The sequence below is a fragment of the Oncorhynchus mykiss genome, chromosome 7 (assembly GCF_057628025.1).
Source record: "Oncorhynchus mykiss isolate SJ-2025 chromosome 7, ASM5762802v1, whole genome shotgun sequence".
In the NCBI taxonomy this organism is placed as follows: domain Eukaryota; kingdom Metazoa; phylum Chordata; class Actinopteri; order Salmoniformes; family Salmonidae; genus Oncorhynchus; species Oncorhynchus mykiss.
This window is the reverse complement of record NC_143028.1, coordinates 43367073-43390915: the sequence shown is the minus strand read 5'-3', so window position 1 is coordinate 43390915 and position 23843 is coordinate 43367073. Positions and strand designations below refer to the sequence as shown.

General features: G+C 41.6%; 2 protein-coding genes across 3 annotated transcripts; both read right to left on the bottom strand.

Moving 5' to 3' along the window:
• Positions 1-990: 990 nt before the first annotated feature.
• Positions 991-10465, bottom strand: LOC110527940 (mitochondrial intermembrane space import and assembly protein 40-A). Of its 2 annotated transcripts, none has more exons than XM_021609575.3 (3): positions 10160-10465; positions 7212-7310; positions 991-3827 (listed from the first exon to the last, which is right to left on the bottom strand). In XM_021609575.3, exons 1-3 carry the CDS (start codon positions 10179-10181, stop codon positions 3409-3411), a joined length of 540 nt encoding a protein of 179 aa, XP_021465250.2. In that variant the 5' UTR covers positions 10182-10465; the 3' UTR covers positions 991-3408. The 2 variants fall into 2 exon arrangements, with proteins under 2 accessions (XP_021465250.2, XP_021465251.2); XM_021609576.3 differs by having other exon boundaries at positions 10172-10360.
• A 155-nt stretch (positions 10466-10620) lies between these two features.
• Positions 10621-22674, bottom strand: LOC110527938 (protein transport protein Sec61 subunit alpha). The gene is made up of 12 exons (XM_021609574.3): positions 22187-22674; positions 19550-19617; positions 19395-19460; positions 19117-19195; positions 16658-16789; positions 16292-16401; positions 15777-15930; positions 14364-14524; positions 13922-14119; positions 12011-12202; positions 11834-11910; positions 10621-11737 (listed from the first exon to the last, which is right to left on the bottom strand). The coding sequence occupies exons 1-12, from the start codon at positions 22191-22193 to the stop codon at positions 11551-11553; spliced, it is 1431 nt and encodes a 476-aa protein (XP_021465249.1). The 5' UTR covers positions 22194-22674; the 3' UTR covers positions 10621-11550.
• Between the last annotated feature and the right edge of the window lie 1169 nt (positions 22675-23843).

Sequence of the window (23843 nt, the reverse complement as noted above, 5' to 3'; positions counted from 1 at the left end):
ATGTTTTTATTTGTTGGCTTTATGTATGCTATTTTTAGTCTACATAGTTGGCAATGGAAATATAAGTTACTTTTAGAATTTTGATGAAGCATATGATAATGATTTTGAGATACTAAGACTTTATTATAAATGAAACTTTTCCACGACAATGAGACTTTTGAAAATAATAACTGGCAGGCAGATTGGTAGAAATGGTAAGATAAATTGACACTCCAAATTGAAAAGGTTGCCGACCCGTGGTGTAGCCTATTACCGGCAACTTCAGGAGCTAAGGTCATCAGCAAGGGGAGGAGGGTTGGGAACAGGTTTTTTAAGACAATCAGAAATACTATCAGTTCCTCATATGGGCACATTTATAGGTCTACTTTTTTGCGCAAACCAGGTAGCCTTGGCCTACTTCTATGCATAATCTGGCGCGCATCATTATTAATGAACATTGACAGGAGCGCTACAAACAAAAGACAATCCAAACATTGATAACCCTCGTGAAATAAACCAAAAACACGTTCCTCACAAGCGTAGCTTAGGTTGTGCGGTCCGCAAATAACGTATCCACTCCGACAATGAGAAATGTAAAATACCTCAATAATATATTGAATGTATTAACAGAAATTACCTTCACCAAACAAATATTGTAGATTAGAACGGTAAATGTACTACTGGTGAGCCATCCCCGTGGCCTTCGCAATGGATTAGTCCACTAAGGCCCGCGTGAATCTGACGGGTTTCTCGTGTGCCATAAAGAAATGTATATTTGCGACTGCTCGACCAACAGCCTATCGACCAGTTGACTAAATGGGTCAGCCCTAAAACACGCATCTCAAGTTAGGATTTAACCCCAATCTTCCAAAACCCTCCCTCTGATTATCAGTGTCATTGTCCAATACATTTCCAACAGCTCCCTCTTTCAAGAGACTATTATGCAACCCATAACCAAATCCCAGTTGGCACGCAGTGTTTAATTATCTCCTTTGAGGAAATGATTGCATAGACAATGGACTTCCACTTTATTCAGGTATATGGGTTATGAAGGGTGGTCATTGGATGGAAAAATCTATTAAGTAATAGTGAGGTAAAAATCAAAGAACAGATTGGTGGAAAAACATCATGCCAACAGCAACATTCAGGACTTTTGACAAAACTTAAAATTGAAAAACAGACATGTCACATGATCTTTGAGCAGCAATTTAGTACACAAGAGTAATCAACCTTTAATCCTATCTCTTACCATAATCTGTCAAACACAAACATGCAGTAGGGTTGGGCAGTATCCAGATTTTCATATCATACCATCCTTTTCTCATACCGGGATATACGGCATTACAGGGTTCGTATACAAGGGGGCGCAAAAACAAACAAAACATTGGGCGTCTAACAGAATGCTAACAAAATTAGCACAGGTAATAGCGAATTTCAATGGGGGCTGCTGACTAAATATACTAACGGGCGCCAACAAAAATAAAGGAATTGCAAAAACAGGCAATCCAGCTCATAAAGTTATACATATATAGTTAGGAGCTACCAAATGTTATTTTTTGTGAGTTTGGACATTTACAAGTGAATGTGAACGTGAGACACTGCAAATTAAGAAAGTTCTGATGCATGCTTGTCTGAAGGAAGAACAGTACTGGCTCTGAAGCAGCATGTGTAGACTACACATTGTGCCTGTGTGGAGTCTGGAGTCGCTAGGGCAACTGGCCTGCCTGCTCTGAGAAGATGGGAGAACACGGTAGAAAGCTAACACGATATAATGCCTCCACTTAATTAATTCAGCAACTTACTTAGCAAGTTAAATTTAGGGGTCACTTTAATTTAAATTTGAAAAATTGTACCTTTATTTAACTAGGCACATCAGTTAAGAACACATTTTTATTTACAATTACGGCCTACCCCGGCCAAACCCGGACGACGCTAGCCCAATTGTGCGCCACCCTATGGGACTCCCAATCACGGCTGGATGTGATGCAGCCTGGACTTGAACCAGGGACTGCAGTGACGCCTCTTGCACTGAGATGCAGTGCCTTAGACCACTGCACCACTCGGAAGCCAATTTAATGCAGAATTTAAATTTTAAAAATAAATATCTTGCAGCGTTTTGTAAACGCTGACGTAAAATGCTACTTAATGTAATTTCTGCTCTGCATCAGACTCATTTTGTGCTTCAATTGCACTTCTCCACTCGGATGAGAATTCACAAATGGGCATTATATCAGCAGACAGTGCTCTGACTGATGTGAAGCTACTTTTCTCGGTGTAGCCAGCCTACTTTTCTTCGGTAAAAGATTAACTCCAATATTAACTTTAAGCAAAACATTAGGAAATGTAGCTGGCTACATTCTTTCTATGATAAACAGGCACACGATGGCCATGCATTATTTTTTGCAAAAAATACCTTGCTTTTTCATTGCAAGCTCGTTTACTTGTGTGTGACTGCCAGCCAAATAGCATTGCAGTACTTTTGTCATCTGATTACAATGAAGCTTTTTTCTGCCTAATGTGTTGCACTAACGTATTTTTTTCTGAAGGAAAACTATAGTTGCACTTCCCTGATCACTCTATTGAAGCAAAAAAAAACACGACTTTCAATATAAAACGCGACCAGTCAATACACAGCTGTTCTCACCACCTCCCGCTTTCTCCAGTTGTGCTATTTACAAACAAACAACCACGTCATTGGCTCAACTGTTCTGGGGACCTATGTGAAATGAAGAACTACCGGTGAAATGAAGAACGCAACCTGCTTTATCTCCTAAAGTATTGCACAAGTTGACTGTGTGGGTATTTACTTAAACATTAGCAACAAATATTAAAATGTATTGAAAAACATCAAATAAATAGTTTAAATGTTCAATGCCATTAACAGTATTGAAAAAAACATCCCAACTATTTCCAAATACCCTGGTATGAGGTATACCGCCCAAGCCTAACATAAGTCAAGTGATCACAAACTAGTCTGACCAGTAACATTGATAGTAGGTTACACACCTCCAGTGTAGAATTAACATAGAATGGCACAAATTATCTGATTTGAAGCTTGATAATAAGCAGCTAAATTGTTTTGGATGAGAAACCTTTAACTAAAGTCCCCTTCAGCGAACAAGTCCTCCTCTACAAACTCCCCACTGTAGGAACATCAGTAGCTCAACAACCACTGGATAAAAAAGCATAAGAAAAAAGATGTGTATTTATTTTGTATTGTCCTCCTCTTCTCACAGCATATTCCCTGTAGGAGCCTTAACTCCTCTGCAGTTCTAGGCCCCCTTTAAAAGTAATTCTCCCTCGTGATGAATGTTGAACCAAGAGAACAGGTCTGAGGCATCAGTTGACAGAGCTGATCTCCCCAGAGAGTGGTCTGTGCACGGCAGTGGTTTCAGGGAGAGACCGGGGGATGGTGGAGAGTGGGTGATTTTAGCTGGCAGCCTGGCTGTCTGTGGGGGGTGTATTGTCGGATGACGGGGCAGACTCAGGTGTTGGGGAGGACAGGGTAGAGTCACAAGACGCCACTGGTGCTGGGGACGAGTCCTCTGCCAGCTCAGGTGAAGTAGAATCAACGGGGGCAGAGCTCTCAGCAGGCACAGGGGCAGTAGCATCTGCCCCTCCCGCGGCGACTCCCTCGTTCTCGTCCTCCTGTGGGTAGAGCTCGGGGTACTTCTGCATACACTCCTGCATAGCGCGGAAGTTGTCGATACACTCTGAACCCTTCACCTCCTCATTGCTGTAGTGGAAGCAGGAGAAGGCCTCCTTGAACTGTGTGCCACAGGGCCCGCTAGCCATCCCTCCCAGGCATGGACAGTTCCAGTTGATCTCCCCACTAGGCAGAATCAGGCCTAGAGGAATAGAGATATAAGAGGAAAGGGCAGGGGGATACCTAGTCAGTTGCACAACTGAATGCATTCAACCAAAATGTGTCGTCCGCATTTAACCCAACCCCTCTGAATCAGAGAGGTACAGGGGGCTGCCTTAATCGACGTCATCGGCGCCCAGAAAGTAATTGCTGTTGAGGGTTAACTGCCTTACTCAAGGGCAGAACTGCAAGTTTTTTCACCTTGCTGGCATGTACAGTGCATTTGGAAAGTATTCAGACCCCTTGACTTTTTCCACATTTTGCTATGTTACAGTTTTATTCTAAAATTGATTAAATAGACTTTTCCCCCTCATCAATCTACACACAATACCCCATAATGATGAAACAAAAACAGGTTTTTAGACATTTTTGCAAACTTATACCATTTTAAATAAATAAATATCACATTTACATAAGCATTCAGACCCTTTACTCAGTACTTTGTTGAAGCACCTTTTGGAAGCAATTGCAAATAAATTCATTAGAAATCCTACAATGTGATTTTCTGGATTTTATTTCTCATTGTCTGTCATAGTTGAAGTGTACCTATGATGAAAATTACAGGCCTCTCATCTTTTTAAGTGGGAGAACTTGCACAATTGGTGGCTGACTAAATACTTTTTTGCCCCACTGTACCACCCACCACTGCGACCTGTATGCTCTAATCAGCTGGCCCTCGCTTCATATTCGTCGCCAAACCCACTGACTCCAGGTCATCTATAAGTCTTTGCTAGGTAAAGCTCCGCCTTATCTCAGCTCACTGGTCACGATAACAACACCCACCCGTAGCACACGCTCCAGCAGATATATCTCACTGGTCATCCCCAAAGCCAACACCTCCTTTGGCCGCCTTTCCTTCCAGTTCTCTGCTGCCAATGACTGGAACAAATTGCAAAAATCGCTGAAGCTGGAGACTTATATTTCCCTCACTAACTTTAAACATCAGATATCCGAGCAGCTAACCGATCGCTGCAGCTGTACCTAGCCCATCTGTATATTGCCCATCCAATCTACCTACCTCATCCCCATATTGTTTTTATTTATTTTCTACTCTTTTGCACACCAGTATTTCTACTTGCACATCATCATCTGCACATCTATCACTCCAGTGTTCATTTGCTAAATTGTAATTACTTGCTACTATGGCCTATTTATTGCCTACCTCCTCACGCCATTTGCACACACTGTATATAGACTTTCTTTTTTTCTATTGTGTTATTGACTGTACGCTTATTTATTCCATGTGTAACTCTGTGTTGTTGTTGTTTGTCACACTGCTTTGCTTTATCTTGGCCAGGTCGCAGTTGTAAAGGAGAACTTGTTATCAACTAGCCTACCTGGTTAAATAAAGGTGAAATAAAAAAAACTATTCAGAGACTTGTCCCAAAGATACTTCTGCGTTGTCTTGGCTGTATGCTTAGGGTTGTTGTCCTGTTGGAATGTGAACCTTCGCCCCAGTCTGAGGTCTTGAGTGCTTTGGAGCAGGTTTTCATCAAGGATCTCTATGTACTTTGCGCCGTTCATCTTTCTCTCAATCCTGAGACTCCCAGTCCCTGTCTCTGAAAAACATCCCCACAGCATTATGCTGCCACCACAACGCCTCTCCCCTATTTGACCTAAATAGTTTGTGTCCGCATTGATATGTAGGCTATGTGTGCCTTTTTAAAAACGTATGTAGTTATGTCCTTGAGCTGTTGTTGTCGAATGATGTCCTGTATTATGCCATTCTGTATTTGTCACGACTTCTCCCGAAGTCAGTTCCTCTCCTTGTTCGGGGGGTGTTCGGCGGACGACCTCACCGGCCTTCTAGCCATCACCGATCCATTTTTTTATGTTCCATTTGTTTTGTCTTGTTTTCACTCACCTGGATTCGATTTCCTAATTACATGTTGTATAGTTTCCCTCTGTTTCCCCCATGTCCTTGTCGGGAATTGTTTATTGTAAGTATGTGTGCTTTATGTGACTGGTGCGATACGGGTTTTGTGCCCATGTGTTTTGTTATTTTTGTATGCCGGTAGTTATGTACATTAAACGGCTCTGGCTATTTACCAAGTTCTGCTCTCCTGCGTTTGACTTCCCTGCCACCAGTTACGCACCCCTGACAGTATTATGTTTTATGTTTTGTGTGGACCCCAGGAAGAGTAGCTACTGCTTTTGCAACAGCTAATGGGGATCCTAATAAAATACCACCATGCTTCATTTTAGGGATGGTTTTGGCCAGCTGATGAGCGGTGCCTGGTTTCCTCCAGACGTGACACTTGGCATTCAGGCCAAAGAGTTCAATCTTGATTCCATCAGACCAGAGAATCTTCTTTCTCATGGTCTGAGAGTCTGGCCACTCTACCATAAAGGCCTGATTGGTGGAGTGATGCAGAGATGGTTGTCCTTCTGGAAGGTACTCCCATCTCCACAGTCGAACTCTGGAGCTCTGTCAGAGTGACCATCGGGTTCTTGGTCACCTCCCTGACCAAGGCCCTTCTCCCCCGATTTCTCAGTTTGGCCAGGCAGCCAGCTCTAGGAAGTGTCTAGGTGGTTCTAAACTTCACCATTTAAGAATGATGGAGGCCACTGCGTTCTTGGGGACCTTCAACGTTGTAGACATTTTTTGGTACCCTTCCCCAGATCTGTGCCTAGATACAATCCTGTCTCGGAATTCTACGGACAATTGCTTCGACCTCATGGCTTGGCTTTAGCTCTGACATGCACTGTCTACTGTGGGACCTTATATAGACACAACAGGTGTGTGCCTTTCCAAATCATGTGCAATCAACTGAATTTACCACAGGTGGACTCCAATCAAGTTGTAGAAACATCTCAAGGATGATCAATGGAAACAGGATACCCCTGAGCTCAATTTCAGGTCTTGAATACTTACGTAAATAAGGTATTTCTGTTTTAAATTTGTAATATCTCTCTCTATACACACACACACACACTCACACACACTCACACAAACACACATATATAGTGCCTTCGGAAAGTATTCAGACCCCTTGACTTTTTCCACATTTTGTTATGTTACAGCCTTATTCTAAAGTGGATGAACAAAAAAAATATCCTCAGCAATCTACACACAATACCGCATAATGACAAAGTGAAAACTGTTGTTGTTTTTTAAACATTTTTGTCAATGTATTAAAAATAAAGAACAGAAAGGATTTGTATTTATTGAATCCATTTTAGATTAAGGCTGTAACATAACAAAATGTGGAAAAAGTCAAGGGGGTCTAAATACTTTCCGAATGCACTCAATTGACATGGTTGTAACTTCAGAATTCACCTCTTTGGTACCTTTGTAATGACTACACCACTGTTGAGTGTTTCATAATCCTTCTACATCCCTGACATGAATTCACAGCCCACTTACCCTGGTCTTCGTAGGGGTCATTGGGGTCATCTGCAATGAGCTCAGCGTTGCTAGGTGCTTCATGGTCTTCCTTGGTAACGAAGATGATGCGATCTTTACCTGGCAAGGTGAAAACACAGGTGAGACGATGGCATGAAAAGATGCGATGTCTAAGGAAACAATGGGCACCCTGCTATGACCATGACATGCTAATTGCACTTCCCCTTCCCTGTCTCCAGGCTGGCTTTATTAAAGCAAAGTGGGAGACCAATTATACAAATTCATGGTTAATATGGTCTGACTGACCCAATAAACACACAAATGCATTTATCTATTGGATCAAGGCAAGTGGTTGGCTATTAATATGTTGGCCATAATAGCTGCTAAGTTTACAATTCGACATCAGCTGTTTTTCACCAGAGTTCTGTAAATAGAACGCTGAATCAATGCCCACTAACTATGTTTAACCAGCAGGGTCCAGATATAAAAACAACTGAACTGTCACCTGACATGACATGCGCTTCGATTGCCAGAAGATACCGACCCTACTTGTTATACTTGTTTACACTGAGCTGCACTGAGGTCGGAAAGCAAATCATGGTTACAATCGGACACCGTAGAGCCGGCGCGAGACATGGGTCGGATGTAGGGATGGGATATGCCACTGTATTCAAATTTGACCTTTATCCACACTGCTCCATCGAGAAGATTTAAATACTGCTATTTTCTCTGAAAACCCTTTTCATCCTCATGCTAGCTAGCAGTAGCTACAGCTGCCATTATGGAATGGCATGATGCGTTGAACAACAAAGGAGCTGATTGGCTGACAAAGCCATTCCAAAATGGCTGCAGTGGCTACAGCTAGCGAGCATGAGAATGAAAAGGGCAGTTTTCAGAAAAAAACTAGCAGTATTTCAATCTTCTTGACGGAGCAGTGTGGATTTGGATAAAGGTACAAATTGGAGTACAGTGGCATATCCCATCCCTGCATTGAGGTAAGTTTAACTATCTAGCATGCTCTGCACATCTGTCTGTAAGTGTAAGGTACCCATAGCGGTATGGATATGTGCAAAACTGCTATAAAAGGCCTTTTCACACTGCATTGTTCTTAGCCTCGGACTATCATAGCCACAGGCTAGACTGGCCCTGGGCTAGCTTAGCCTGTGTTCACACAAGCATTTGTTAACCCTAGGCTAAGCTTTAGCCCTGGGCTAAGGAATCACACTGGTATTCCACAGCCCAGGGCTAACAGACAAACAACATGTGACCAATGTTATAAGCAATACGGCATTTATTAACACATTATTTCATCTTGCGTCTAGCCTAGCATTTCCAACAGTGATGGCTTGTATAAACTTCGCCATCTGCCTGTCTGACCTCAGAAACAATGTTTCACTTTTGAAATTCTTTCTCACCCCTGTACAGAGAATGGTGTGCATGAACGAGGCATCAACTTTTCTGATCTAGTAGGAATCATTCAACAATATTATCATGGATATATCCATTTAAAAGTAAATGGAAAATCTATGAAAACAGACAAATGAAGTGTTTGCTGCCTTTCCATTTGTAGTTTGTAGCTTTAGTTTGATAAGTGAGAAGACATTAGCCAGCCAGCCATAATAACCACATTTGTTAGGCATAGCAATCAATGTTTTTGCATGGATTTGGTTTTTGTACTCAAATAGGATTAAATAGTATGAATTGACTTGTCAAAATAACAGTGCAGCTTTATTGATTGGACTGGGCATTCTAGTACTTGTTCCTGACCCTGATTCACACTGGAAAACCCCAAAAAGTGCTCCGGAGCAGGGCCAGCTAGTCCTGGGCTAAGGTTGGTGCTAGCCCACTTTAGAATATGCAAGTGTGAAAACTCACTTAGCCCCAGGCTAAAATCACTCTTAGCCCTAGTCTAAGGTGCAGTGTGAACACACCTTAACATGCTGACCAAATGCATGTTGATTTTGTCCACACATACCAGATGCAATCAGGACACGCAAGTTGAAATATCAAAACGAACTCTGAACCAACTATATTAATTTTGGGACAGGTCAAAAAGCATTAAACATTGATGTCAATTTAGCTAGCTAGCTTGCTGTTGCAACTAATTTGTCCTGGGATATTAAGTGTCCTTTACTCCGACAATTAATCCACAGATAAAAGGGTAAAAGTTTGTTTCAAGTAATCTCTCCTTCTTCTTCTGACTTTATCAGGTGGTCGGCAACCAACTGTAAAGTGCATTAACACTACCACCCACGTGGGTATATGCTCCTAAAAATCAATGAGGATATGGGAGAGGCGGGACTTTCAGCACATCACAAATAGAACCAAGTTATATAAATGCTACGCAGAATATTGTGAGCAGTGTGGGTGCAATGATTGAATACCATGTACATTTATTTTGCTCACGCAACGCGAACAGTGTGGTCAGCATATCTTTTATTTGAAGGATTGGTTCTTGCTGAAGAAAGATAAAGGGCCATACGTTTCGAAAGCCATGATTGACGTTTATAAATGTTTCAAAACAGCGTCGTGGATGTAGTTCACACACAGAGTAGTCGTGGGCAAAGCGAATGGCTGAATACCACCGAGTCAGAACTAAATGGAACCATGATCGCGTTTTGACCTTAGTGTGGTGATATCCGTTGGTCCTCTACTTATCTGGTAAACGCGTTGACAGCTCTGCCTGAAGTTCTGGCTAGCGTGGAAGTTAATGTGTTCGTCTCGTACGAATAGCCTTCCTTTACAAATCAGATTAATCCTGAGAATTTGATTGCCCCATTTATAGACCTCTTCAAACCCTATAACTGACTGGAACTAAGCTACATGAAATTACTGCACAAATCAAGCTGGAACAAGCACCGCTGACCTGCTTCGCAAGTTCACTAGATACCTAACGTTATCATGCTAGCCCCTTAAATTACATTCATTGGACAAGCGAAATGAATGAAAATCTTAAGGTGCACTATTACCCTCTTGCTTACAGTACGACATGACAGACGGTGGTGATATCCGTTGGTCCTCTACTTAGATCAGAAGCAACGACGGTTTTTGTACAATTAGCTGCAGTGAACATAGCCATGTAATTAATAACCGCTCGGTTTCCGTTTCCTTTGACCTCTCTCTGCTTCGATTTCTGGACGCAGTCTCATGACGTCATCCGGGCAGCCACTGGTAATTTGTGCAGCAGTTCGAGGTAGATCCAGGATCAGATTACACAACCCCCATAATGAGGATAAAAACTGAGGCTGGACCAGTGGTGCGGGGAAACTCCTACCAACAGTACCAGGTGACTATTTGGCAGTACTCTCCCAAAGAGAAGTGAAACCTGTACTGCACTCATCTGGCAGTATGTACCACAATAATATTGGGATATACCTTGTTTGATGCATATTGTTGTGATTTATGCCATGTGAAGGTTCAACACAGAATGTTGTTTTCTAGCTTTTTATTGAAAAATATTGGCCTGAACAAAGACATGGGCCCTATGTCCATGGTAGTGTTTTATTTGGGGGACACTGACAGTTTTCAGTGGGGGATGAGGATCTAAAAAATTAAATCCTAGTCAAATTTCATAATTATGTCCAATACAGAAAGTAAAAAACTCTAAGTGAAACCCCATTCCATTCCTACCAAACCCACCGTCCTCCAATGACATCTAGGCAGTTTCTACAGCGATTGTCTGGGAATAAAAGACCACAACACAAACACTTTCCTTTAGGACCCAGAGACAAAGTACTAACATATGCTATTGATAGGACCAGCATGAATACAAATATATTCCATGATTAAAATGTTTTAAAAAGTAAATAAACCAACAAAGCTTGTTGGAGATTCCCAGAGCCATTTAAAGGATACATATACAAGTATATTTATACTTTCTTTACCCCAATGTGGCTCTTCAAACCCCATGCACAGCTTACAATGACCTGAAATGAACATGACATGACTTTCTTTCCACTCTCCAAAAATGTCCAGGTGTAGTGCTTGTTGGTTTAAGAACAGACTCCTTTAAAATGGAGTCAGTCTTCAATTTCCTTGAGCAAGCTTCTATAGAAGATAAGACCATCAGCAGAGTAGCCTGGCTGGTCAGATGAAGAGAGGGTGAATGGTATTGAAAAACAACGGGACAGAACAGACGCAATTCCATGCCGAACACTGGGTCAAGTACCATCTTTCTTTCCCAGTGAGATCCAGTCTGCGTGAGCCCTCAAGAGCTTCTGGGAACACAAAGAAGCTGAGAAAGAGGACGTGTCGCAGAGGCAGAATGTACTGATTTGTGCGCATTAGATACAATGCAAAATAAAAAGTAATTTGTAGAGGGTGGAGGCTGTGTGTCTGTGGTGCATGTTGGAGGGTGTTTCTAGAATAGCAGCGCTCCCATGCTGCCCATTTCACTCTGCTCCTTGACGAAGATCTCAAAGTACTGGTAGATGATGGTCACGGCCAATAGAATTCCAGTACCCGAACCGATGGCGCCCAGAAAGTCCGCCATGACGGACAGCCCACCTATGCATAGGCCACCGAAAGCTGCAGCCGTGGGGATGTACCTTCACAAAGAACACAAGATTTTAGAAATGTGTAGAAACATACACAGCAATTAACACTTGGGCCAGAGTGCAACCAAAAGGTGTGTATGTTTTTACCGGTTGAGCTCGTGCACCATGGAGGTCTCTCTGTGTCCCCTCATCACCATCTGCTGTTCCTTCAGCTGCTTAGCCACCTGTCAGACATGCAGAGTTAGCAACTACCACACATACTTCAGTGTACCTACAGTAAAAGTGCATCTGTAACAGATGAAGCAAATACATCAAGTGACTCACATCTTTGGCAGAGGATCCTGAAACCTCAATCCATGTCTTGGAGAAGAAGGCACAGGAGCCCAGCATGAAGACGATGTAGATTGCAGCATGGATGGGGTCATCCAAAACAGAACCAAAGGACTCCGGGGGGGAGAGGTAGTAGCAGAGACCGCCAACTGGGTAGGCACGAGCTGGTCCTCCAGTGGAAGTATCCTATACAAAACACAATCAATTAAGTATAGATTCTCCATGTAAGCATAGCCCAATCAGGGCTGTTATGAGTAAAACAGGGCTCAAGACTGCGACCATTGAGTCACATTTTGCAACCTTTTGACTTAGCGGTGCGAGTTACATGTTTTCTACATTGCAACCTCACCCAAAACATCTCTTTTGGATAACAGAAAACAACCCCCAAATTCATGACAATCACTGGAATAGGTTGCACATCAAAATCTTAAATTATGCATTCCTGCTTGGTAGTGCTGAGCGATTAGTTCTATTTGAAGTCTAATACTCAAACCGAACAAAATACATTTCAATTTTGACCATTTTCTTTAAACATTAATACAATTCCCATGATGGTAGTTACTGCTCATCACTTATTCACATCACTTCAATAAAATATTTCAGTTGTGTATACTACATTTGATTTAGTTGATTACTTTATTTCACCCCAAGTCATGTCTATAGAGCTACTGCCTATGCAGTCTGAAGAACGACTTAAAAGTAAAGTAAATCAATATCTAAGGCATACTTTTATGACTGTTGAATACCAACTATCAATCACTTAGATCATGTATTTTCAGGTCAAGATTGATAGCGCGCTAAGCATCTGCTCTCTCTCGATTATGCATTTCTGTCTCTTTTACATAGCAGGCGTAAAAGAAACAGACCGGACAAGTATGCGCAGAATGGACTTGTATGTATGTTCATTGTAGTTAAATGACCAAGTTTTTTGCACTAAAGTATGTAGAATATTGGTCTGTTGGAAACCATGTCGTACAGTTCAGGCTATCTGATTTATCTCTACAGAGCTCAGAAAGAAAACCGTGCCCACCAATCATGACTCCTTTCTATGTGTATCAAAATGACGCTTTCCTTGAATTTCATTGTGAAAGTCTAACACTAAAATATCATGTGATGCACAGCTCACCCATTATGCGATTTATAAATGGATTGTTTTTTAGATTGTGTGATGGTGGGGATGCAGGGTTGTGCTTGCTGTAGTTCCTCAACAACACAGCTAGGTGAGCTCAAAAGCACCTTACTAGTTGAAGAATCTTGAGTAATAAAAGGGCATTGAAATTACTTAGGAACTGTGCACAATTTGGAGAGGTGTGGCCACTTAAGAGATTGGTCTTTTGGTCTTACGTTCTACCCTACATTTTCCAGGAATATTCTTATGTTACTGAATGTATCAGGAGTATTTTCAGATTAAAATGCACATAAAATCAATTTTTCAATAATCTCCAAACTGTTCCCTTTCAATTGCTACCATGGTTATGCATTTCCCATGGAAGTGCGACCAAATCTTGGGCTGGTGCCACCAACTGAAAAACAGAGGCACCAGTGCGACCAGGGGAAAATGTTAGTCTGAGCCCTCTTAAAACCTTCCTACGGCTAGCTCTCTTACACAGGACTGCTGAAATAAGTGTCTAATCGGTCAACACTACCAGTGTGCTGTCATAGTAGTCCAAAACATGTGATCATAACCACCACTATGGCATCAAACAGACTCTTCATTGTTTACAGTCACACAGATTTATTCAGTATTGGTTTTAACCTCATGAAGGTTAAATGTGATGAGAAAAAAATAAGTGGCTGTACATTTTTAAATAGTACTGGTGTAATGAACATGGATGAGGCAAGTCTCCACCTCTGTGTAATGAACACAGAAGCGACACTCAAAGGTCATTTCGGACAGGTACTTACAGACCAGGTGCCCAGCAGGTTAACCAGAAAGTTGCCACTGAATCGTGTGGAGAGCATCTGAGAGATGACGTACAGGTTGGACACAAGGGCAGACTGGAGGATGATGGGAATGTTGGAGGTGTAGAAGAGCTTGATGGGATAGGTGTTGTACTGACCACGGTAACGGGCAGACTTGATGGGCAAGTCCACCCTGAAGCCCTGGAAGGAGGCGAGAAGTGTTCAAGACCTTTCAAAAACAACCACGGAAATCCAATGGTATTCAAAGTTCATCTTCAATTATTCTATGCATGCAGCTTTTTGGTCTGAACATTTATGTTCACATTGTCAACAGAGCCAATGGTCATAAAGGTCACGTAAGCAATGAATTGAAAGCCATTTGTAAAACCAATCAAATGACAGTCAAGACGATATAGGCTATAAAACGGGTTGCCTGTCCACTGACCTGGAAGTATATGACGACAGCAAAGACGAAGACTGTGGCGATGAGGTTCAAGAGGTTGGGCAGGTTCTGGCGGTAGAAGGCCTCTCTCAGGGCGCGCACCTTGTCTGTGCGGGTGGCCAACAGGTGGAACAGGGCAATGACGGCACCTTCAAACTCCGTTCCTGAGACACAACAAGAGACAAGGTTACCTAACTAACCACAGCACAGCAGGGGGAACAACCCTGACTGAAGAACAAGAGCACATTGTAAATACACATACACTAGTTACACAAAAGTATGTGGACACCCCTTGAAATTAGTGGTTTCGGCTATTTCAGCCACACCCATTGCTGACAGGTATAAAAATCAAGCACACAGCCATGCAATCTCCAAAGACAAACATTGGCAGTAGATTGACCTGTACTTAAGCGCTTATTGACTTTCAACATGGCACCGTCATAGGATGCCATCTTTTCAACAAGTCAGTTCGTCAAATTTCTGCCCTGCTAGATCTACCCAGGTCAACTGTGAGTGCTGTTATTGTGAGGTAAAAATTTCTAGGAGCACAGCCGTGAAGTGGTAGGCGACAAGCTCAGAACAGGACCACCGAATGCTGACGCGCATAAAAATTGTCAGTCTTCGGTTGCAACACTCACTACTAAGTTCCAAACTGCCTTTGGAAGCCACATCAGCACAAGAACTGTTCATCGGGAGCTTAATGAAATTAGTTTCCTTAGCTGATGACGTACACACAAACCTAAGATCACCATGCACAATGCCAAGCATCGGCTGGAGTGGTGTAAAGCTCACCGCCATTGGAGTCTGGAGCAGTGGAAATGCGTTCTCTGGAGTGATGAATCATACTTCACCATCTGGCAGTCCGATGGATGAATCTGGGTTTGGCGGATGCCAGGAGAGCGCTACCTGCCCCAATGCATAGTGCCAACTAAAGTTTGTTGGAGGAAGAATAAATGGCCTGGGGCTGTTTTTCATGGGTCGGGCTAGGCCCTTTATTTCCCTTCACTGGAACTCAATGCTACAGCATACAATGACATTCTAGATTATTTTGTGCTTCCAACTTTGTGGCAACAGTTTGGGGAAGGCCCTTTCCTGTTTCAGCATGACAATGACCCCGTTCACAAAGTGAGGTCCATACAGAAATGGTTGAGATCGGTGAGGAAGAACATGACTGGCCTGCACAAAGCCCTGACCTCAACCCCATAGAACACCTTTGGGATGAATTGGAACACCGACTGCGAGCCAGGCCTAATCGCCCAACCTCACTACTGCTCTTGTGGCTGAGTGGAGGCTGTTATAGCATCAAAGGGGGGGGACCAACTCCATACTAATGCCCATGACTTTGGAATTAGATGTTCGACGAGCACGTGTCCACCTACTTTTGGTCATATGTATACTAGCCGTAGTGCTACCTACCTCTCCCAGTGTTGACAGTAGTGGGACTGAAGGCCTTCCAGACGATGGTCTCACAGATGTTGGTGGCAATGAACAGGGAGATACCAGAGCCTAAACCATAGCCCTTCTGCAGCAGCTCATCCAGCAGCAGCACAATCAGACCTGCCACAAACAGCTGGGGAAGAAGGAGAGAGCTTAAAATAGGGAAGGGAAAGGGTATACAGAGTCAGCACAACTGAACGCATTCAACTGAAATGGGAGAGGTGCGGCGCCCGGGAAGCAGTTGTGGGCTAACTGCCTTGCAGAACGGCAGATTATTCCACCTTTCCGGCACAGGGATTCGAACCAGCGACCTTTCAGTTACTGGCCCAACGCTCTGACCAGGCGGATGAAAGCAGAGCAGACAGTTGAGCATGGCTGATTGACAGATTAAAGAAATGGCTGCCAAAGGGTTTTAGTTGTGAAAGTTAGGTCTCTGTACCTAAAGGGTACAATTAGTGAACTGTTTTTATGAACTGGGGAGGGGTCTAACTAACCTGAATGATGATGAGCAGGCAGATCCCAGCACCCATCTCTGAGGGGTCTCCGTACATCCCAGTCATAACGTAAACAATGGCCTGCCCAATGGTGATGATCATGCCAAACACTGCAGAGAAAAAGGAAGATTGTTGCATTCAATATCCTTGGACTGTTGTGAGTGGAAAAACACTTTGCAACGGGATACTGAATACACCCCAGCCTTATGACAGGCTAGAGACCCTTGTTCTAATACCTGTCATATACAAGCCCACAAATCAGAACAGTTGCCAGGTGGCTATATAACCATAATTCAACATATTATGATGAATCCCATTCCTTGGTAAATACTTCTTCTGTGCAAGATGATTAGAGGGTGGACCTACATTTCTGTGCTCCATTGAAGAGTGCTCTGTCCTTGGGGGTGTCTCCAACCTCAATGATCTTGGCTCCAGCCAGCAGCTGCATGATGAGACCAGAGGTAACAATGGGCGAGATACCCAGCTCCATCAGAGTACCTGTAGAATGGTGGAGGATCAGTCAACCATTATTATGAACCAACACTGTTGTAATGAAAAAGGGGATTCTAACAAAGGCAAAGCTCTGAATACGCTGATATCAGCTAAAGAATGTCAGCTTTTGCAAAGACTGCTTGTCAAAAGAGATGAGACCTGATAACATCACAGGGAATAATTATTTCTCCATGTAAGAGGTGGGAACCAAACAGCCTCTAACATAATCAGTAGCCAAGATTGAGAGACGTTAATAAATGAAGAGACAGGTGTCAATATTTGTTTATTTAACTAGGCATGTCAGTTCAGAACAAATTCTTATTTACAATGACGGCCTACACCGGTCAAACCCAGACGCCGCCGGGCCAATTGTGCGCCGCCAATCACGGCCGGTTGTGATAGAGCCTGGATTTGAACCAGAATGTCTGTAGTGACGCCTCAAGCACTGAGGTCCAGTGCGTTAGACCGCTGTGTCAATGACGTGAGCCCATTGTTTAGCTTAGCAACAACCAGGAAGGGTAAAGCTTTAGGGTAAAGCTGTGTTTTGTTTAAAGTTAACATGCAATATTTATTGGTTAAGATCATATTCATGCGATCTTAACTGGCAGTACAATATATTATTTAGTAAGTACAGCACTTCTAATATCCAACTTAGACTTGAAGGTATTTTCTGTACTATAAGTATTTAGTAGTGCTGAGTGAGTCACCAACATTTCCTTTTTTGGTTATTAAACAACTAATTGACCGACAGCTGTTCAATTACTTGAATTCCATTTAGTTGAGGGTTTTGGTGAGTCCAACGCACCATTTCTCTACAGAGAAATCAAATCATGAGAAATCACATCAAGAAAAATGTGGCACGCTGGGCTGAAGGAAGCTGTAGTTACCATAAAGCAAATATCCAACCTAGTTCAGTACAAGAACACATACACTTAACTATGTTCAGTTAGTTTCACACAGACCTCATGAGAGAGGAATGTACACAGAGGGATGGAGATACTTCCTGAAAGTATGTCTCATTTACTTTGAAGAACTAGTAAAGGGATTCTCAGACAGCTCTGCAGCATGCTTGAGCAGGCTAGCCTAGCTAAATAGGATGACTAAAGACAGTACAGTATTTGGGGAGCACAGAGCTGTTTGGCTGCTACTGCCTGAGCAGAGATGAGATGATGACTAAGGAATTAAAAATAAAGTCAAATAAAAACAAAGTAATATACACATCTGAAATATTTTATAGTCATTTCCTATTGATGTCTATCCAATGTGGACCTGAGAGAATCACATATTTTAAATGTTTTGGCAATTGAATGTTAATTCTTTTTGGATTAGAAATTTAACATGACGAAAAAAAAACAAACATTTGAATGTCATTTCATAATGCATTGTGATTTTTAAAAATTAAATACAGAAATCCATTATTATTTTTTAAATCAAACAGAAATGAAAAAGCACTAATCACTCAGCACTATTAGCTAGCTGCCTATTACTAGCTGGTTGGATGGGCAGCTAGGCAGGTTGGTACTGCATTGTTAGGTAGCATTAAAGATCGACAAACAAGGCAGAATATATTATGCAGGCCAGATAAAGCTAGCTTGCAAACTTACCTAGATTGGGTTATGAAACTAATGCCTAATTCGAAAATAGTTAGCCAACTAGATAGCGTACCATCTTTGGGTTGTTTGAAAGTTGTCATGTTCAAAACGCACACACAGCTAGCTAGGTATACATAACATGCAGTCATGACACTTGACAAACATTCTTTTTAGTATTCTCTTCTATTAGCTAGCTACTAGTAGTAACTGTAGCTACTTAGCAGCCAATATCATGACTGGCTGACTATCCAACCAGCACGATATATTTCCAGTCCTAACCTCCAGAAATACACTGTAGTGGAGAAGAAGCCAAGCAAAAACTATGATAATGTTCCCACTCTCACTATGGACCCAGCAAATTTGTCTGTTTTTACAATGGCACGGGACACCAGCGTGCATGCAGTTATTGCATTGAATTAGCATTTTACCACCTTGGCATTGTAGCTTGAAATAATTACTTGCTGGCTTTACACATCATATATCAGGCATCAACTCGGTTATAGATAGAACACTTGGTTATTTAAAAATATTATATTTAAGCCATTTAACGCAGCACTAAAATTAATGCATTTCAATGAGAGATTCCTTTAAAAAAAAATTAAACCCTTTGTGGGCGGGGCCAAATCTGTTACTAGGGACGCACAGTTCAAACGTTTAAACTCGTCTTCCTCCCTATGGACTGATGATTAAAGACACAGGCAAGCATTCAAACTAAGTAGAACCCGACTGTTCGTTTCTCACCTCTGTTGGAAGCCAGGATTACTCTCATCCAGTAGAAGGGATCTGCAGAGTCCGAGGACATGATGCCAAAGAGGGGAATCTAGGAGGACAGGAGACAAAGAAAGAATGAACCCAATACACTGTACCCACAAGAGTTAAAACTACACTCATTGAGTCATTTCCTGTGGCCTTAACCATATTATCAGCTAGTGATAATAAGACCAAAGACAGGCAGGGCTTCTCGGCAAGAAACATACAATCTATAGAATTACAGAGACAGATGTTCAGCAGATACTAACCTGGCAGCACACCAGGAAGATGAAGAGAGTGATGGCAGTCCATAGTACTTTTTCTCTGAACTGAATCTGTATAGGTAAAAGAGGGAGGTTTTAGAATCATCACTAGAGCTAAGATTGTTGAAGAGCTAGTGAGTAGAGATTGCGGTATACTATACCTTTCTCTCTGGTTTCTGAATCTCGGGTAAGACCGCACAAAACGGCTTTATGACTTCCAAAAATTTGACTGAAAAAGAAAAAATGGTTGGTTAGTTTCTTTGGGGGAAAAAAACTACATGCACAGGAAAATAAGTCTTGTCCTAACCAGTGCAAGATAGTTACACTTGATCAGGATGAAACTTCATCACTCCCATGCATGGAAAAATTAGGCTCCACTCACATTTACAGACATCGTCAATGAGATACTAACTAGCTAGTTAGCTAAGTAAGGTAATCAATCCAGTGAGTTAACTAGCTTTATTATATGTGGGAACAAACTAGTGGGCCTATAGCTAGGCTGATTATGTGAGCAGATTAACAGAGGCAATAGAAATACAGTACTAGAGGTCGACCGATTTAAAATCGGCATAGCCGATTAATTAGGGCCAATTTCAAATTTTCATAAAAATCGGTAATCTGCATTTTTGGACACCGATTACGGCTGATTACATTGCACTCCATGAAAAGACTGCGTGGCAGGCTGACCACCTGTTATGTGAGTGCAGAAAGGAGCTAAGGTAAGTTGCTAGATAGCTTTAAACGTATCTTATAAAAAACAATCAATCTTAACATAATCACTAGTTAACTACACAGGGTTGATGATATTACTGGTTTAACTAGCTTGTCCTGCGTTGCCTGTTAGTTTATCATTGAATCATAGCCTACTTCGCCAAACAGGTGATAATTTAACAAGCGCATTTGCAAAAAAAAAAGCACTGTCATTGCACCAATGTACCTAACCATAAACATCAATGCCTTTCTTAAAATCAATACACAAGTATATATTTTTTTAACCTGCATATTTAGGTAAAATAAATTAATGTTGGCAGGATATATTAACTATGAAAATTGTGTCACTTCTCTTGCGTTCTGTGCAAGCATTGTCAGAATTTATGCAGCAGTTTGGGCTGTCTGGCTCATTGTGAACTGTGTGAAGACCATTTCTTCCTAACAAAGACTAATTAATTTGCCAGATTTGACCATATTAATGACCTAAGGCTCGTATTTGTGTGTTCATTATATTATAATTTGATAGACCAGTCTGACTGAGCTGTGGTAGGCAGCAGCAGGCTAGTAAACATTCATTCAAACAGCACTTTCCTGCGTTTGCCAGCAGCTCTTCGCAATGCTTGAAGCACAGCGCTGTTTTTGACTTCAAGCCTATCAACTTCCAAGATTAGGCTGGCAATACTATAGTGCCTATAAGAACATCCAATAGTCAAAGGTATATGAAATACCAATGGTATAGAGAGAAATAGTCCTATAATTGCTATAATAACTACAACCTAAAACTTCTTAACTGGGAATATTGAGGACTCATGTTAAAAGGAACCACCAGCTTTCATATGTTCTCATGTTCTGAGCAAGGAACTTAAACATTAGCTTTTTTAATTTTTTACATGGCACATATTGCACTTTTACTTTCTTCCCCAACACTGTTTTTGCATTATTTAAACCAAATTGAACATGTTTCATTATTTATTTGAGACTTAATATAATACATAAATAAAAGTCTTAAGTTAAAATAAGTGTTCATTCAGTATTGTTGTAATTTTCATTATTACACACACAAACATACAGATTAAAATCGGCTGATTTTAAAATATATATTTTTGGTTCTCCAATAATCGGTATTGGCGTTAAAATCATCAGTCAACCTCTAATATCTACTGTAGCTGGACAGCTAACCATAGTTCTTCAAATAAGTTGACATTCATTGGGAATGCCAATGTGGTTTATTCAAAAACAATGTTAGCAAGCTAGCAGCAAAATAGTCATAATTAAGCAATAAGGCCCAAGGGGGTGTGGTATATGGCCAATATACCACGGCTAAGGGCTGTTCTTACGCACGACGCAACGCAGAGTGCTAGGACACAGCCCTTTGCCGTGGTATATTGGCCATATCACAAACCCCTGAGGTGCATTATTGCTATTATAAACTGGTTACCAATGTAATTACAGCAGTAAAAATAAATGTTATCATACGGTCTGATATACCACGGCTTTCAACCAATCAGCATTCAGGGCTCGAACCACCCAGTTTGTTTGTCTGATGTCACTACAAAGACTTGAACCGGCAGTATCTCTGCACACAGGTACTGACACTATTACAGCAGACTATGCTAGCTAGTAACATTTCCTAGTATGACACAAAGACTGTAGAGGGTAACTAGTTAGCGAATGTTGCACACAGCAATCTGAAATGTGGCAACTAAGTGCCAAGAGTCAACAATTTGTGGGCATTTCATGAGCTAAAGTAAGCAGCGATTGAACGTTAGCTGCCTCCTACCGTTAGCTTCCCATTCCGTTAACTAACGTTATAATATTCTTCATTTTACAGTTAATAGATAAGTAAAACGATTGTGTAACCCTGGTTAGCTAATAACTATAACACCATAACTACTAGCTAACTAGCCAATGTACGGTAACTTTAGGTAGTTAACGACCTAACATTACAGCTGACGTTAGCATTGGCTAGCTAGTAGCAAGCTACAATACATGTCCGTTCACAGCCAATCTAACTAACTAAACGTTCAAAATATACATTTAAGATGCAATTCACAGATACATCGACAGACGTTAGAAAAATGACTCACTGCCCATGGTGTCCTTTATCCGATTCCCGTTGTGTTAAACTGGTGCCACTTGAAGGATCAGCACCGTTTGCGTGGCACCATTGAACCGCTCTGCACAGAAAAGACACGTCATCAATGAAGCTCCTACTACACGTCAGATCTTGGGGTTTCTAATGCCGCGTTCACGAATTTCTGAATTTGAAACGTGTGATGCTTTCAATACAACTGGTAAAAGGAGAAAAAAAACTAGGTAAAATCATGATGTCACTGATTTTCAGGTTGGAATGACGGAGCTTTAGAAAGATGTCCGATATTCCGAATTCGAATTCTGAGTTAGGATGACCGTTCAAAACGATTTTTCCCAGTCGTAGCAGTTTTTTTTTCGAGATCCCAGTTGTCTTGAACGGACTGAAGTCGGAGATTTCAGAGTTCCCAGTATTTTTGAACACGGCATAATTCTCATAACCTGCTAAATTAATTATCCTAACCTGCTGCCAAAAGTCAAATCTGACAAAAATGAATCCCATTAGTCAAAACAGATAAATCTCAAATATGCGTTTGATTATGATAAAACAAGAAAAATTACACTTGCAGTAAATGCAAAACTTCAGAATAACTGCTAGGTCATTACAATTTATAAATGTTTACATGAGACTGCTCATTCAGTAGTTTAATTTACCTTCACTGAAATTAAAATGCATGATCATGAACAAATTAAAATACTGTTTATTTGACTTCAATGATTTGGGAATGCAGAAAATGCTCTAGATAACACTGCCATCAGGGGTCAGCATTATACAATTTTTATCACTGCATGTTATTTTTTGTACAGCTTTCAGTTGGCTCTAGAATGACATTGAATCATGCAAACACAGAAAAGTGAGCAACTGGTAAAGTGACTAAGTAAATCAATTATGTGCAAAAAAAATTGGACAATGATTAAGTGTCTCTCTATTAGACCTAGAGTCGATTGAGGCACCCATGAATAACTAGCTCCCTGTGTGTTTATGCTATTGATTTATCTATTGTAGTGGCTGCAGCTTAATCACCTCTTTCAGCCAATATAAAGTTTGCCCCTTTTCCAAAACATGGGGCTTGTGATAGCAGCTTTTTTCTACACATGACACACCCACACAAGAAAATCGTCACGAAATCGTGTGTAAAACCCAAACCAAGCAACAAACTCACCACCTATCGAAAGATGAGACTCTCAGAGAAGGGGGTGGCTGCATCCCAATATGGCAACTGGAGTATGGGAAAGTGGGTGTTTCGAAAGGAAAGTAGTGGGTGTGTCGAAAACGAAGGTTACGTATGTATCCACAGTTATGTGAGCTATATGGACCACTCCAATATATTAGTATCACTCCGCGGCAGAGGGATACATCCGAGGTGAGGATTTATAGATTCACTCGTACACCTGTGTCACGGCTGGGGTCCGCCCCTATAAAAAGACCCCATGGCTGCAACATATTCTCTACATCATTTTTGAGGCGCCTCTAGCATCGTAGAGGATTGGAGTGATCCATATAGCTCACATAACCGTGGTTACATACTTAACCTTCATTATGTTTCACTACATTGGATCACTCCAATATGTTGGTATACCTGTACCAGATTTAGTCGGTGCTAGAGGGACCTGGCCAGCCAGCGGCGAAGTCCCAGCGCGGGAACGAGACGC

Excerpts from the sequence above, each read along its gene's own strand:
- LOC110527940 (XM_021609575.3), bottom strand. The coding sequence starts at position 10,181 with ATGTCGTACTGTAAGCAAGAGG. Across the intron at positions 7,311-10,159 it reads GTCGTACTGTAAGCAAGAGG|GTAAAGATCGCATCATCTTC; the intron begins GTAATAGTGCAC and ends TCACCTTGCCAG. Across the intron at positions 3,828-7,211 it reads TGACCCCTACGAAGACCAGG|GCCTGATTCTGCCTAGTGGG; the intron begins GTAAGTGGGCTG and ends CTATTCCTCTAG.
- LOC110527938 (XM_021609574.3), bottom strand. Across the intron at positions 16,790-19,116 it reads AATCCTGGCTTCCAACAGAG|GTACTCTGATGGAGCTGGGT; the intron begins GTGAGAAACGAA and ends ACCATTCTACAG. Across the intron at positions 11,738-11,833 it reads ATGGTGCACGAGCTCAACCG|GTACATCCCCACGGCTGCAG; the intron begins GTAAAAACATAC and ends TTCTTTGTGAAG.